At 42.2% G+C, this 14,055-nt stretch overlaps 1 protein-coding gene across 10 annotated transcripts in view; it reads right to left on the bottom strand.

The window, feature by feature from the left end:
- The window catches only part of FAM13A (family with sequence similarity 13 member A), a 133,755-nt gene that overhangs the window by 34,963 nt on the left and 84,737 nt on the right, over positions 1-14,055 (bottom strand). For 9 of the 10 annotated variants that reach the window (XR_008745682.1, XM_055795251.1, XM_055795252.1 and 6 more), the window contains 3 exons: positions 5,628-5,672; positions 3,850-4,029; positions 809-995 (listed from right to left, as the gene is read on the bottom strand). Coding sequence is in view for 9 of the 10 variants with exons in the window: in XM_055795251.1 (XP_055651226.1) it covers positions 809-995; positions 3,850-4,029; positions 5,628-5,672 (412 nt within the window). In the remaining variant the exon portion in view is untranslated. The remainder of the gene's footprint in view (positions 1-808; positions 996-3,849; positions 4,030-5,627; positions 5,673-14,055) is intronic. The other variant, XM_055795254.1, reaches the window with a different exon arrangement.

Below are 14,055 nucleotides of genomic sequence, written 5' to 3'. Positions count from 1 at the left end.
TCACCGGGATGCACAGCACTTCTGCCACTGCAAGTAGACCCTGCACTGAAGCGCAGTACAGTTTCTCAACTGCTGACACTACAACAAGTGTCTGGTTTGGTTGAAAGTGAAGGAGGGTGCATCAGTTTTACTCTACAGCTTGTAAAAGTTGACAAATTGTCTTCTATTGTGACGGTCACACACGAATATGATGGGCAAATTCTATAGCATTCCAGATTTTTAGGACATTCTATCAGTCTCATTTACCTCCTCCGTAAAAGGTAGCTAGAGGGATCATTTTTTGGACCAACACACTCCAAAGCGTTCTGTAAACTGTAAACAGCACAGTAACTCACAGACTTCAGGGAAAAGGCATAAAACACCTTTGTCATCTTACCAAGAAGTCACTTGCAATCTACAGTTTCGGAACTTAGCAGGAATATAAAAATAAACTTGACCTAAACATGTGAGAACCTGCATCTGAGGTTCCAACCTCCTTGCAAGACTTTTGAAAGACTAGGAAAAAGATTGACTCTCTTTTTCCTTTTCCAACGTTCTTTGGCAAATTCAAAAGGAAAAAGCAAAAAGTTGGGGAAAGAGAAAATGACTGCAGATGGAGTAAGAGGATCATAGCAGAAATACGGCTTCTAAGTTGCCTCATCACAGGTTACAAGGGCGGGATCCAGTGTTCCCCATAGTCCAAAGTAGCCACTTATGCTTGCATTGTAGGCAAAAATGGCTACCCAAGGGAACCAGATTGCACTGAAATAAAAAAATACTTTTCCCCACCCTAGTACTAGGCATCAAATAGTACAGCACGCCAGCTTACCACAGGACTGTCCTGGTTGTCATTAAGCTCTGAAAGCTTGGTGCTGGATTTCTGCCGTTTTGGCTTATTCCTTTCACTAAGATATCCAGAGCTGTTGTCCTGTAATTTTTCTACTTCTTGAGTAGCTAGAATACAGTCTTCAAGATTGCTGAATCCAGAAGGAATGTTTTCTTTGTTGACGACTTCCCTAAAAAGAAAAAGGACATTACAAGAGGTTGTTTAAAACACTCTACCGCTACATTTACGGTAGCAATAGAGAAATGCATCACGGTGATTGACTCAGTTCCGTCAATGTCTTCTACAGCCTATGAAACCAGTATCTCTGGTTCTTCCTACTGCAGCAAACACCACACACTGTGCAATGCTAAATCCCATTGAGGAGTGAAAGCCAGGTGTATACACCTCAGATGAGAAAGCTGTGAGGATCAACATTTGGGACTTGATTCACTTCCCACTAAAGCCAATGCAGAGAATCCCACTGACTTCACAAGGAGACTGGACTAGCTACTGGTTGTCTGTGGTATTTTTATAGAGAATATGCAGCATATTTTCCTTTGAGACACGTGCTTTTAACTTAGAAAAGTGATTCACAGCTGCAGTCCAAGGATCTCCTTTGGTGCATGCCACCACATAATCGCCCCTCTTACTCATCTTCTTAACTGCAAGAGCAGGACTGCGGTGCTTTAGCCAAATGCTTGATTCCTATTTGGAAATTACAAAAAACAGAAAAGGGAATGCAACTCTGCAACGGCAACGCAATGGCTAAGACAGAGAACTGTTCTGCTATGTTGGGAAGTGAATGGGACAGGTAGCTTGAAGTCATCCCATGGTGCTGGGACACTCTGGGCTAGCAGGGTTTAGGCATGTTTTCCAGAAGCCTGGCCTATGGTTTACCTTGCCCAGCACAATTAGCCTGCTGGGTCCTTTAGCATGCAGTTTTCCCTTCACAGCCTTCCCCCTACTTTGTGCAATAACGAAGATGCACATACATAACACATCACTGCATTACGGGAACAAGAGAAACCCAACACATCTCATTCTACGCTGTCCTACCCTGCTGGAGGCTAAAGGCAGGCTGCTTACACTTGACATTGAAAGTGGAACATTTGCTAACTGTTGTATGTGCAGCTCCCTCATACAGCGTTGTGCAACTCCAAAGCCTGCTGTCACGAACAGCAGGAGAATTTATCTAGACTTACACTGGTATGACAAGAAACCCATTCCTCTGTAGTATCTGCACAGTGCCAGCACGAGAAAGTTTTCAGATCAAAAACAAAACCAGAAAATTTCAGAGGTTTTCTAGATCATGAATCTCTAGGGTTTGTTGGTGGAAGAGATTTCTAATACTTCTTTGTATCTCTATGATTAAACTTCTAAGGTAAGACATCTGCCTTTGTGGAAGTTTTTACAAACCCCTGAGCAGACCAATTACATATACATAGTGTCTAGATCACGTAGTCTGCAAAGCCTGGGAGTTCACCTATGTGTTTTTGTGATAAACATTCTTCCTGTCTTAAGTCCCATCTTGTGGCATTACAAATCCTCTTGTGATACATCACAAGGCAAAGAGATTAAATCACTGACAATCAAACCAACAACCGAAAGAAGTTTTGAAAGGAACTCCCAAGTTTGACAGTTCACCCCAAAGAGTTTCAGCAATCTACCTAAGGGAACCAGGGAAAACAATCTGAACCATAGAGAGCATTCACACTTCCAGCGGGCTTTAAATCCTTGTCTCCAGCTTTACGGACCGAGCCTGAGCTACTGTGTCAACCATGTCTAAAGGCAGCTCTGTAACTCAATGTTGAAAAAAAAGCCCTGCAGTACTATATGCTTCCGAACACGTACACTAGCCTGTCCCTGACCTACTTACCTGAGAAGCCTGTCGGCAGGGCTACTAAACAAGAAAAACTACTTCAGAGCTGCTGCCAGATACTTGGGTGACTTGCAAACGCTGATTTCCCAGTCCATCTTCACAGCGTATTTTCATTCACTATGGATATGGCTTATTATTTTGTAACTACAGACTTTTTTACAACAGTAGCATTGATGCATTTTGGGAAATACCACGGCTGCAGCATTAACACAAGGTATTGCTGGTTATGCACCTGTACAGAAGTGGCTTTGTATAGGAAGGTGCAGATCCAATAGGATTTGGGGCATTCAGCACCCAGAGAAAAAACCCAAGAAACTAAATGTTTGTTTTGGAATCTAACTTGAAATCCTAGCAATCCAATACTACAGTCAAATATACACACTCTTTACAAGAAGAAGTGCTGTGTTAAAAGCTAGATATATGTGTAAGCACTGTTTAGATCACGGCCTTGCAAAGTCTGTCGTTACAGTTCCTCAAAGATAGCTATGCCTTGGGGAAGTGTTTGTTAAGGCTGCGATGGTAATACATTTGTACCACACAATATATGCCCCAAGCAGAGGGGCATAAAAGGAAAAACAGGTATTATTTTTACTCTTTGACAGACATTTGATGAAACTCACCACTAAATAATTCTTAAATTTTGTGTAACAGGGTGGATAAAAATTCTTAAATTGATTAAGCAAAAGGAAGTTTTTTCTACTTTCAGACAAACTCCCAAGTCTCTTCAATAAACCTAAACATAAGCTGTGCCTCCGCATACAAAAGGGGAACTTGATCTCATTTCTGAAGGCATTCTGAATTCAGAAAAGCATCTAAACGCAGTGTTTTTATCTAAAGAAAGTTACAGGCAATGGGGCCAACTGCTTGGGAATTTCCACTAAAGCAACAAATACTGTAATTAAAAACTCCACTATATTGTGTAAAAAACCGGATTCTTATCATGCTTTGCGCATGGTAAGATCCATGACCTCTAACAAACTACATTTTCCAGCTCTAACTGATGCAATGGAGCTCTGCACAGGCACTGCAGCCTGCTCTGCACTTTCAACACAGGGCAAGGGCCAGTGCATTTCATAACAGAACTAAGCATTGCCTTGATAAGAGGACATGACTAGGGTACACTTAATCAAATATACTTTCCAGAACAAAGAAATCAGGCTCATACATGTCTCTGTTTCTCCGGGCTTCCTCCTGCTCTTTGTGGTATCGCCTCCTCTGCCTGGCAGACACATTAGAAGAGGCTGAAGATGTTCCCGATTCAGAGTCCTCTGAACTCTGGCCGCCTGAGCCATGAACATCAAAGAGATGCTGCTCCACGGCTGAGCGGATTGTCTTCTCTAAATACCTGTCAAGCCGAAAAATAAGGTCAATTGAGCTCAAAGACTGTGGAGCTCCCTCTCTGCAACATTAAATAAAGCAAGGGTATCTGAGGGTTATGTTTTACGATGGCAAGGCAGTATAAAAATGTCCTAGCACTCTGACATCTGCAAAGAGCTAAGCCAAAATCTTCAGATACCCTGATGACCCTTAGAAGAGCTAAGCCTTCCCAATTCATCTTGTTCTTTTTTATTTTTAGGGATGTTTGAACCTTCAGTAAAACAGCTAATTTCACTTACTGCACTAGACATTGGTGCCTAACTTTCACTCTCCACTTTAACAGTCCTTGCCCTGACAAAATTGTATTTGATATCCAGCCATGCTGACACCGGCCAAGCCTCTTGGACAATCCGAGCTCAGCGAGGCAATGAGGATCATCTGCAAGGTGATTCACTGCTCTCCCACAGAGGGATGAGAACATGCAAACAGCACTTCACTACAACCTCCTCACACACTTAACTCGGTGACCAAGCATGCGTTTGGTTCTGAGTTCACCTGAGTTCACGCTGCTTTCGCACTGTTCTTACGCCATGAATGCACCCACAACGAAACTTGACTTGCTCTGGAGTGCGATCACCAGCACGCCCACCGGCAGTAAGAGGGCTTCCACACAAGCCACAGCAAGGGACCCTCTGCAGTTGCATCAGTTAAAGATGTGAGACTACTTCAACTTTCAACACAATCAAATCTCCTTCATTTTGGTACTAACATTTTCTTGTAATATATCCTTCCTTCCGAGGAAGTTTTTATGGGCAAACTCTAAATGTGTGTGTGTGTATGTTAAAAGATCATTTAGAAACACATTTTTGCATACCCCACCCCTGTTTCTTGCAATGCTTTAAGCAGTCTACTGAAGAATGAGTTTTTCAAAAACATGCCTGTCCAAAGTCCATATATTGCTTCTAGTGCTTTCTCCATAACTAAAAAAGTTATTTGCAGGATTTGCTGGTTAATTTTCAACTGAGTAGCTATGAGTATGGGAACCTGTACCTGTGCTGACTTCTCCCGAGAATTTACAGAAGTTGTTGCTAAGTTGCTATAGTTAGAAGTCTGCTGAGACTGCAGTTCCCAAAAATGTCAAAAGGTCTTGCAACTGCAAAACCCCATGTGGTTTAACCAGGCAAGTATGTCTGTGTTTCATGTATTGACAAGAATCAGTTCTGCAAACCCATCAACCATTGGGAATTTCCAGCTCCAGCAAGGGAACCAACTTGTTAACTCTGCTGCTCCCAGTTATGGTAGTGGGGTCAAGCCCTGTCCTCTGCTGGGGTACAACAAGGTGCAAACAAAGGCAAGAGGATGACACAGTATGAATGGCTTCTCCAAATATGCAAGTCCTGCCTAACCAAAACATCACAGGCACAGTGTGAGAAAAGAACCAAGGGCCTGAGAATTTTTCAGAAGGATGTGATTTATTATCATTGCAGATGCTTTGGTTTGGGAAACATTTGTCTTTTTGTTTGTGTAAGCACAATTCTTAAAGAGAAATCAACGAATAACCAGCAATACTTTAAAAAGCTCTGACATACAAAAAAGGCAGCTACAAAAATTGTAGGAGATACTTACTCTCCTGTAGCAGGAATGTTACTGCTGACTTGTGATACATGGGCACTGTGGAAAAGAAAAAAAGCGGAGAAAGTTAGATCTAAGTATCATAACAAGGTCTTAAAAACCCCTTTTCTTTGCAGTACTAAGATTTAAAGGTCTGAGTCGTCTCAACAGCAATTGCATGTGTGTGCACATGACTTGTAAAAGGGTTTTCCCCTTAAGGAATTTTCACTCCCATGGTATTGTGGCGCATTTTGACAATGCCAATATCCTAAAGAATTAATTTTCCTGTCATGCCCTTGCAGTAGGCCAAGGTGTAACAGAAAATATTTCAACCTCAACATGCTCCAGATTATTGGCTTTCTTCTTACCCTTCTGCTGCTGCAGGTTGTTTTTAGCCTTATCACAAAAGTCCTTGTCTTTTGAAAATGTATGGTCTGTGAAAGGTGACTTAATATTTAAGAATCTTTAAATATTAATGGACGACAAAGTCAAAATACATATTTTGCACAGTTCTCCTGCTACTCTGATACTCGTGTTCTTTGCCTCACGTTTTAAAAAATAAAACGTATGCTCTCTTCTTTCTCTTTTCCCTCTGTCTGTTTTCAGGCTCAGGCAGAGCCAACGTGACTGTAGGTGTCATCGCTTGCTGTTTAAAGCCCTTCTGAACAAGCTGACGTGCCACTTTGCGCAGCTGAGGTCTGCCTTACACTGTCACTGCTCGCCTCCCTTTGCCAAGCTGAGTCCCATCCTGCCCCTTCTTCCCCCACACTGACTCGGCTCTGCAGACAAGGTGACACTTTTTGCCTATTCATTCCTCTTGTGATCTTTGTTAAGTCAAGTAAGTTACATGCCTAGGGGCTTCATTTTGATTTAGCCCTGTTATCAGCAACGGAATTAGCAGTACCACCGACTGATCTATCCCAATGAAATGGCACTGCATGGCCAGGGTATGAGCCAGGCTGGGCACAAATTCTGCCTCCTGCCAAAACCACCATCCATTACTTTCAGCCTTTACCACCTTCTCCCAAACCGTTTCAATGCAGAAGAACCACCAACGGCTGACTTCCCTCCACCAGCCAAAGGTTTCCTCCTCTGCTTCCCTCAAATATTTCACGCTTCACCATACAGACCCAGAGCCAGCCAAGACGCTGCAGCACTCTCAGGTCATAACCGCTCTGTGGCTTTCCTGGGTTTGAGTGTCACTTGTGGCGGAAGGCAGGTGACAGAGGACGAGAAGGGTAAATGAAGAGCCACGACAGCCAGTTTAACCAAACTAACAAACCAGGCTAACTCCTGCAGTGAAGTACAACCCCCACAAACACTCAACTACAAATCAGAGTCCCCATACGCTTCAGCTTCCCTTGGCTGAGCCAGTGCTCCCCTCGGTGTGAGCAAAGCAGTGTGCCCGAAGCACATGTGCTTCTCTTCCAGTCCCAGTTTCACCCGGTGCTCGTCTCCAGCCCAGGGACAGGTCCCTGCAGCAGTGGCACCGTGTGAAAAACATCGATTTGCCAGTATATCCCACATCACCTGCACAGCATCCCAGCAGCTGTGTCATTCAGATGATTTCATGAACAGAAGACATACAAACAAATATTACCGTATTTATTATTATGGGCATGCAATCTGCACATAGGAAAACAAAATATTTGCAAGATCCCTCTCTTTCCACATGTGATATCTTGACTATTAACTACTGGTTGGCTTTGAAATTTGAAGAGTAAATGTCAAGTACCCTACTTGCTTTCCCGTTCACTTACATGAACTATTCGGGCTCTTCACAGCCTGAAACCATTTTTTAAGATGTGGCCTCCCGTGGGAGATGAATTAGGAAGAAAGATGCTAGTGTGGTAGGCTAAACCATGTTCCAAGATACAATTCATACACTGACTACTGCTCCTACATGCGTGGGAGTAAGTTAATATTGTATCAACTTCCTATAATATTTACTTGCAATTCATACTGAGTGGGGGTGTCTTTCATATCACACCTTTCTTCTCTGTTTTCATTTCACAAAAGTGGTGGTGGGGAGGAGATCGGATTGTTTGGATTCTGTTTTTTTTAAAACATCCCCAGGATGTAGGTATATATACTCATCAGACAAGACAGAAGATCTCAGGAAATAGCTCTTCCCTCTATTTCCAACGGAATTAACACTGTGCAAAAATGCAAACTCCTCTTTCACATAAACTTGATGAAAGGCTAGATACCGTATGTAAGTAAAACTTCATGCTGATAACTCTGTGGTGTTCAAGGCCAACTGACTATCTGCAAACCACTCGCATCAGTACTGAAAACGCACCAGCTTCTTTACGCAAAAAGTAATAAAAAGAAGAAATAAAAGATAAAGCTGCAAAAATACCTAAATAAAATGCCAAAAAATTCCCTAACACCCCAATAAATACTGTAGTTGTCTATTTCTCAGTGAATCATGTGCTTTACTAACACCAATGCAGTTTTAAGTCCATTAACCTTGCTAATTCATAATGATGCTGTATCTGTGTAACAACTACTTTGTGGTATCTAGAAAAGCCCTACTGAGATGATACAGATTCTGTTGGAGAGCCACTAATACGGTGATTTTCAAACTACCAATAAATCACAAGAAAATATGTATACAGCTACATGCCAGCGGGGTGGATGACTACAAAATGAAGCTGTGATATTCTGATTTTACTGTATTTCCCTCCTAAATACTGCTTCCTGGCATACCGAATATAGCTTTATTCATAGCCCTGTGATATTTTAATGCTCTTTTATTAGCTTTCTCTCAATAAGATGGAGACTTTAAACCAGAGTTTTTCCAGATCCACTAAATTCCTTTTAATTCCGCAATTGGTAATTTTCCTTGCTATTTCATTTTGAAGCTTAATTTAAATGCATTGCTAAGTTGCTTTATTTACTCTGCACCAACCTTTTTTACATCAAGGAAGCTGACAGTCAAAACAAATGGTGGAGGGGAGAGTTACACAGTGGCTTTAGAAATTGAGCCTGCTCAGGGACAGAGGACAGAGCAGGAGGTGCTCCAGCGCGTTACTAAACGCAGGGAAAGGCACAGCCCTGTAAGGATTTCACAGCCCAGAAGAGCAACCAGGCAGGCAGGGCATATCCTGTGGGGTTTTCCAAACTTCTTGGGTGGCAAAAGTTGCTCTGCCTTTGGATTTAAGCTTCACAGAGCACGAGAGAAGAGCCATGCCCCGAAGAGCCCTCTTGGCATGCCCGCCTGTATGGGCAGCTGCCTCGGAAGGGCTGCTTTGCTCAGTAAATCATCCGGACAATGGGAACTCATGTTCTGCTTTGCTTAATTATTTTCTCCTCATGTCTGCTCCACTTCACTGATATGTATAGTCAATTATCTCCACAGCTAGATCATCTTTATTAAATTATGCAGCTGCTACAGAGCAAGCTGAGAAATAGTGACTTTCGATAGAAATTAAAGGTTCTCCTCAGCTGATGGAAAGCAGCAGGAGTGTTTCCCAGTTCTGGGGACTTTGACTTTCAGAAAGCCAGCCACAAAACCTGCATCAAGGCACACAGCTCTTTTAAGCGCTATAAACTTTTGAACTGGCTTCTTACAACGTTCTTGCTTTTCCTTTTGGGAAGTCTGACCTTTAGCACTTCCCAGTGTTAACTTGTTTACTGAAGTCTCTTGCTCACTTTCCGAGGTGTCACCAGCTCTGGATAACACCTTGCTCCACACACAAGGTCAACTCTTACTGCATGGCCTCTCGTCCCATTCTGGTTCTACCTCAAGTATGGGAAGGTTGTATTTTCCATCACCTTTAACACATTTAACCTCCCTTGCCTCCCCTGACTAGTACTCTCTAGGTTTAAAAGATACGCACTGGAGTAAGAATTCTCTCATGCAATACCTGCACCCTATTTGATCTGCATTGTGCATCCTGTGACAGCAGGCAACTAACAGTTGGACATCCACCCCACTCACCTGTTGTTTTTTTTTCATTCAAGGTACTACTGAGCAAAACGTTAGGGCATCCAGGTATAAAAGAGCAAAGTAAAAATATCAGCCAGAGCAAACTTAGTGACGTAGTACTTTTCCAGACTGAGTTTTCATTTATGAAGTTAATGAATTAATTCTTGACCATACTTAATGGCCTAAATCATAAGCTATACTTGCGATCTGGAACTAAGGTCCTTCATTGCGTTATTAATCTCCATCTGCTTTACGCAGGAAGCAAAGCTATTTTTTCCCCTGTTTTTGTTTGTTTCTTTGTTTTTTAAAGCCAAGCACAACAGTAAGAAAGCCTCAACAGATGCAAAAGCTTCTTACCATTTTGCCATTCCAGCACAGAGGAAGATGTTTAAATGGCTCTGGCATTTCAGATGGTAAATTTCTGAAGTCCTTCCAAATACATTATTCCAACCTGTGGCCTAGGAAATTCCTATTTCATAGGTACTTACATAGCTGAAACACTTTTCACTCTCCACAACTGTGGCACACAGTGTCATGCAATACTGCAGACTCACATTGGATCTATTTTAAGACAACTACTTCAATTGACACACATTTCCCAAAAAGGAGGATTGTGTCTCCATACAAAATGTGAAAATAATTAGTTTAAGAATAGAGATGTGCTTTTAGTTACTGGGATGTCCCATCACACAGAGGACAGACTTTCAGTGTTTTCTCAGCATCTTAATGCTTTTGTGAGCTCAGATTCAGTTACCCTTTCTTTAAATGCAGTACATTATATTTGACGCTACCTTCTTACCATGCAGAAAACTAAACCCACTGAAAGCAACTGTCTTGTTTTCTTCAGGATTCCTGCTGTTTCACTTGTACTGGGATCACCCTTTATGATGGGTGCACACTGACACCTACTGCTTGGAGCAGAGACAAGCCTGAAGGGGATTCATACAAGCCACTCAACTTACCTTGGAGAATTTGGATGGCTGAGTCTGTACAGGTTCCTCTACAGAGAAGGGAAATACTCCTAAGGGGAACTCTGACCTGCACAGTAGCTGGACATGTGAGCAGATGCATCCAGCAGGCCGGTGTTTATTTTCAGCCAGTGCCAATGTGATACAGGACGTTAATGTGCATCACACAACGTAATCATGACTTGTAAAAGGGTCCAGCAATCCTGTGGGCCTTTTCTGGTATGTCCCACTCAGGTGGCGGCATCCAGTGGGAAGGCGGCCAAGCAAATTTGTGAGCAGGCACGAGAACTAGAACAAGAATTTTCAGTTTCTTCAGAAAACTGACCTGAGAACAAACAGACCAAACCACCTTACCCAATATACTACAGGCTAAGAATACCTGACTTGCATTATATAAAAAGAGTTGTCTCAAATAACAACTGCTAAAAGAAGAAACAGTCAGCTGTACTGAATACTGCCAACAGGATATTAGTACTTCAAGGAAAAGAAGTACTAAACCAGGTGAAACTGTCCAGTGCCTTGCCTTGCACTCATGGGTATCTGCAATGCAGATTTTTGGCACTGCTTGTGATGTCAGCTCTCATCCCAATTTCAGTTGAATGCTCTGTACGTTAACAAGGAAGCTCCGCACTACAAAGCTTTTGCTTTTTTCCCTGTAATATCACTCTGGTTTATCTCAGGATATAGTCATCAGGAAACTCCTCTGAAACCATCTATGTGACTGATGTCAAATCTAAAGCATATACACCAGCACGAAGCACATCTGTAGATTCCCTGTCTTCTAAAAACTCACTGCACACGTTGAGTGGAAGTGTGCTTACAGGGAATTACCATTGCCAGATGCTGCTCTCATTACCCGAAACTGCAGAGTGTTTCTCAGTACCTATTACTCAGTACAGCTGGCGTTCACAGTCTCACTACAGAATTATACAAGGAACAGCACTACGTATTTTTTAACAATCTCAACTCCCTTTGCCACAAGGTTTTGCAACAAAAGGTTTTGGAACATAAATGGCCTTCAGGCATGGCTCTCTGGAACAATCAATCACCCAGCAAGGCTCTTCTTTTAACAGCCCAGAAATCTCTTTGCCTGCTATTGGGCACAGCTGAGTCAACAAATCATCTTACCAAGGCATACAGGGAGGGAGAGAATAACCCTGGTCAGCAGTAGATGAATGGACACAAACCCCAGATCTTACAAACTAGTCAAGCCCATCTCATCCTTGCAGTGCCAAACAAAAGAGGGCTCCAGTTACAAAATTTCTGATTTTCTGCCCAAATTTATTCATAGCCTGTTTGTACACATTTTCTCTTGCGTCAGTATTGTTACTTAACATAAACAATCCTTCCCCCTCTCTAAAGTCTGAAGGGAATATGTGTACTCTGGTTTATCTCTTATGGTGAATAAGCCTTCCCTGCTATTTTCTCCATCTTATACCAGGGTCTGCCTGCTTCTCTAATCATCTTCACAAATCTAATGCCATTGGAACATGGAGTTACTGAAACTGTACGAGGCCTCATCTGACTCTTGTGCAAGGGCATCCATTCTTTCTCTAAGTATACTGAAAACACTTCACTTTATATATCCACTGTCATGTGATTACTTCAACTTGATTATTTCATTTTCATCTCATACCTCCCTTCCATCCCTCCACAAACAAGAATGCCCACATCTTTTTCTTCCCTGCCATTTCCAAATGTGAGGAACTCCCCTTTCATGTAATGGATTTTCAGTATTAGTCCTGAGATGTATGACTTTATTACCTATGTTACTATTTTTCATCCCGTATTTTATATTTCATGCTTATCTTTATCTGTATCTACCTCAACCATCCTGTATCATAGCTCATCGTCATATATTTTCTCCTGAAGGACACCCTCATCCCATTCACCTTTCCTAGATTTCTGCTATAAGCCCAATTCATGAGCATGACTCTATTTTATTATGCCAGTGGCTATCAATGAAAAAAAAGTCAATGACACTTAAGGAACTCCACCAGCAACCTCCCTCCTCTCCTACAGCAGTACCTGTAGGTCTCACACCCTCTCTACCCATCTTGAAGCTCTAGTATAATGCCCATTCTCCCCATATAGATAGCATGACATATAAAGCATTCTACTGACATCAGACAGATTAAGTATACTCCTTTTCTTCCACTCTCTGGAAAGTCTTATAAAAAATAATTTAGTTGTACTGCTACCACCTCTCTTGACAAACCTATGTCACATTTTGTCTCATTTACCACTTACCCACTGCTTATTCAGTTACAAAGCAGCAGTGGTAATTAATTCTACACTTGGTCATGACTTTCCCAATGTCTAAAGAAAAAAACTCAAACAAATCGACAACCCCTAAATCAGTGCCATTTTAAGAAATAGCGTATAGAATAGTGAGTAAGTCTCTGGCCTGATCCTACCAAAACTCGTTTACGGAGGGACATGATGCTCCTTCAGTCTGGCAAAAGCCAAGTATTGTGCAGTGTTTGGAAGCTAAAGAGCTCTCATTCCTATTTAATTACCTTGTTGCATAATTGCCTGTACAGCCCTCTGTGTGCAGCAATGGCCGCTCTGTACATACACATTCCTGATTCACTTGAAGGATTACTTGAACAGTATTTCAAACTATGAAGTGTGGTTGGTAGCAATACAAATAGATTTGACCATCAGACAGCTAAAGCAGACTGTCTCCCCTTCCTTTTCCATGGTCTGAAACACAATTCCTACATACGTCATGCACAACTCTGGGGCAACAATTAGAACATTCAAAGTTGCACAGAAAAAACTGGCCACCCACTCAAGTTCTCAGTTGTTGAAGCACCATGAATTGCCCAGCCAGCACCAGCTGTCCTGCCAAATTAACTGCACTTGGCAACTGACCTCAGAAGTACACATTTCTGATGTGTGACAAACAGCAGCAAGACTTACAAGCTGCTAGCTTTACTTACAAGTAATTGTGTCTCAGCAATGTTACAGAAGACACAAGGTTGGCATGAAGCCTTATGTTGCAAGGTGTGCTGCTCTCTCTCTGCCCCTACTAGCCATTTCTTCACTTTCCCACTATGTGTTTATTCCTGACTGTTATATTTCTATTTGCAAGAAATATTCTAATGGAAAGCCGTCCCTTCATTCCAATGGACACACTCATCCTTTGTTCCCCATCCTAATACGCCCACATGTCCATTTAACATTTCCAAACCCGCTCCCTGCCTCTCAGAAATGCCTTTGTTTTGACACCAGTTTCCCTGGGTCCACTCCTCGTCTCCCCATCTCCTTGGCAATCTCTTCAGCTGACCTTGCAGGAATCTCCTACCTGGATCATCTTTCCATGACCCAGGAAAGGGCTTGAAAGTACAGTTTTAAGCAGTAAGACATATAGAAATGTAACAAAAGCCTACCATCATTTCAAGGTCACATTCAGCCAGAAAGAAAAGGAAAGAAAGGGACCATTTTCAATGGAAAGACAGGATGAGGATTTAAACTGGGGAAAACTTATGATAACGGAAGGTATGCAGCTACAAAATAATCTCCCAAAGGAAAAGGC

The sequence above is a fragment of the Falco peregrinus genome, chromosome 2 (genome assembly GCF_023634155.1).
Source record: "Falco peregrinus isolate bFalPer1 chromosome 2, bFalPer1.pri, whole genome shotgun sequence".
Lineage (NCBI taxonomy): Eukaryota > Metazoa > Chordata > Aves > Falconiformes > Falconidae > Falco > Falco peregrinus.
Note: the sequence above shows the minus strand (reverse complement) of the source record. Positions and strands in the feature narration are given on the sequence as shown.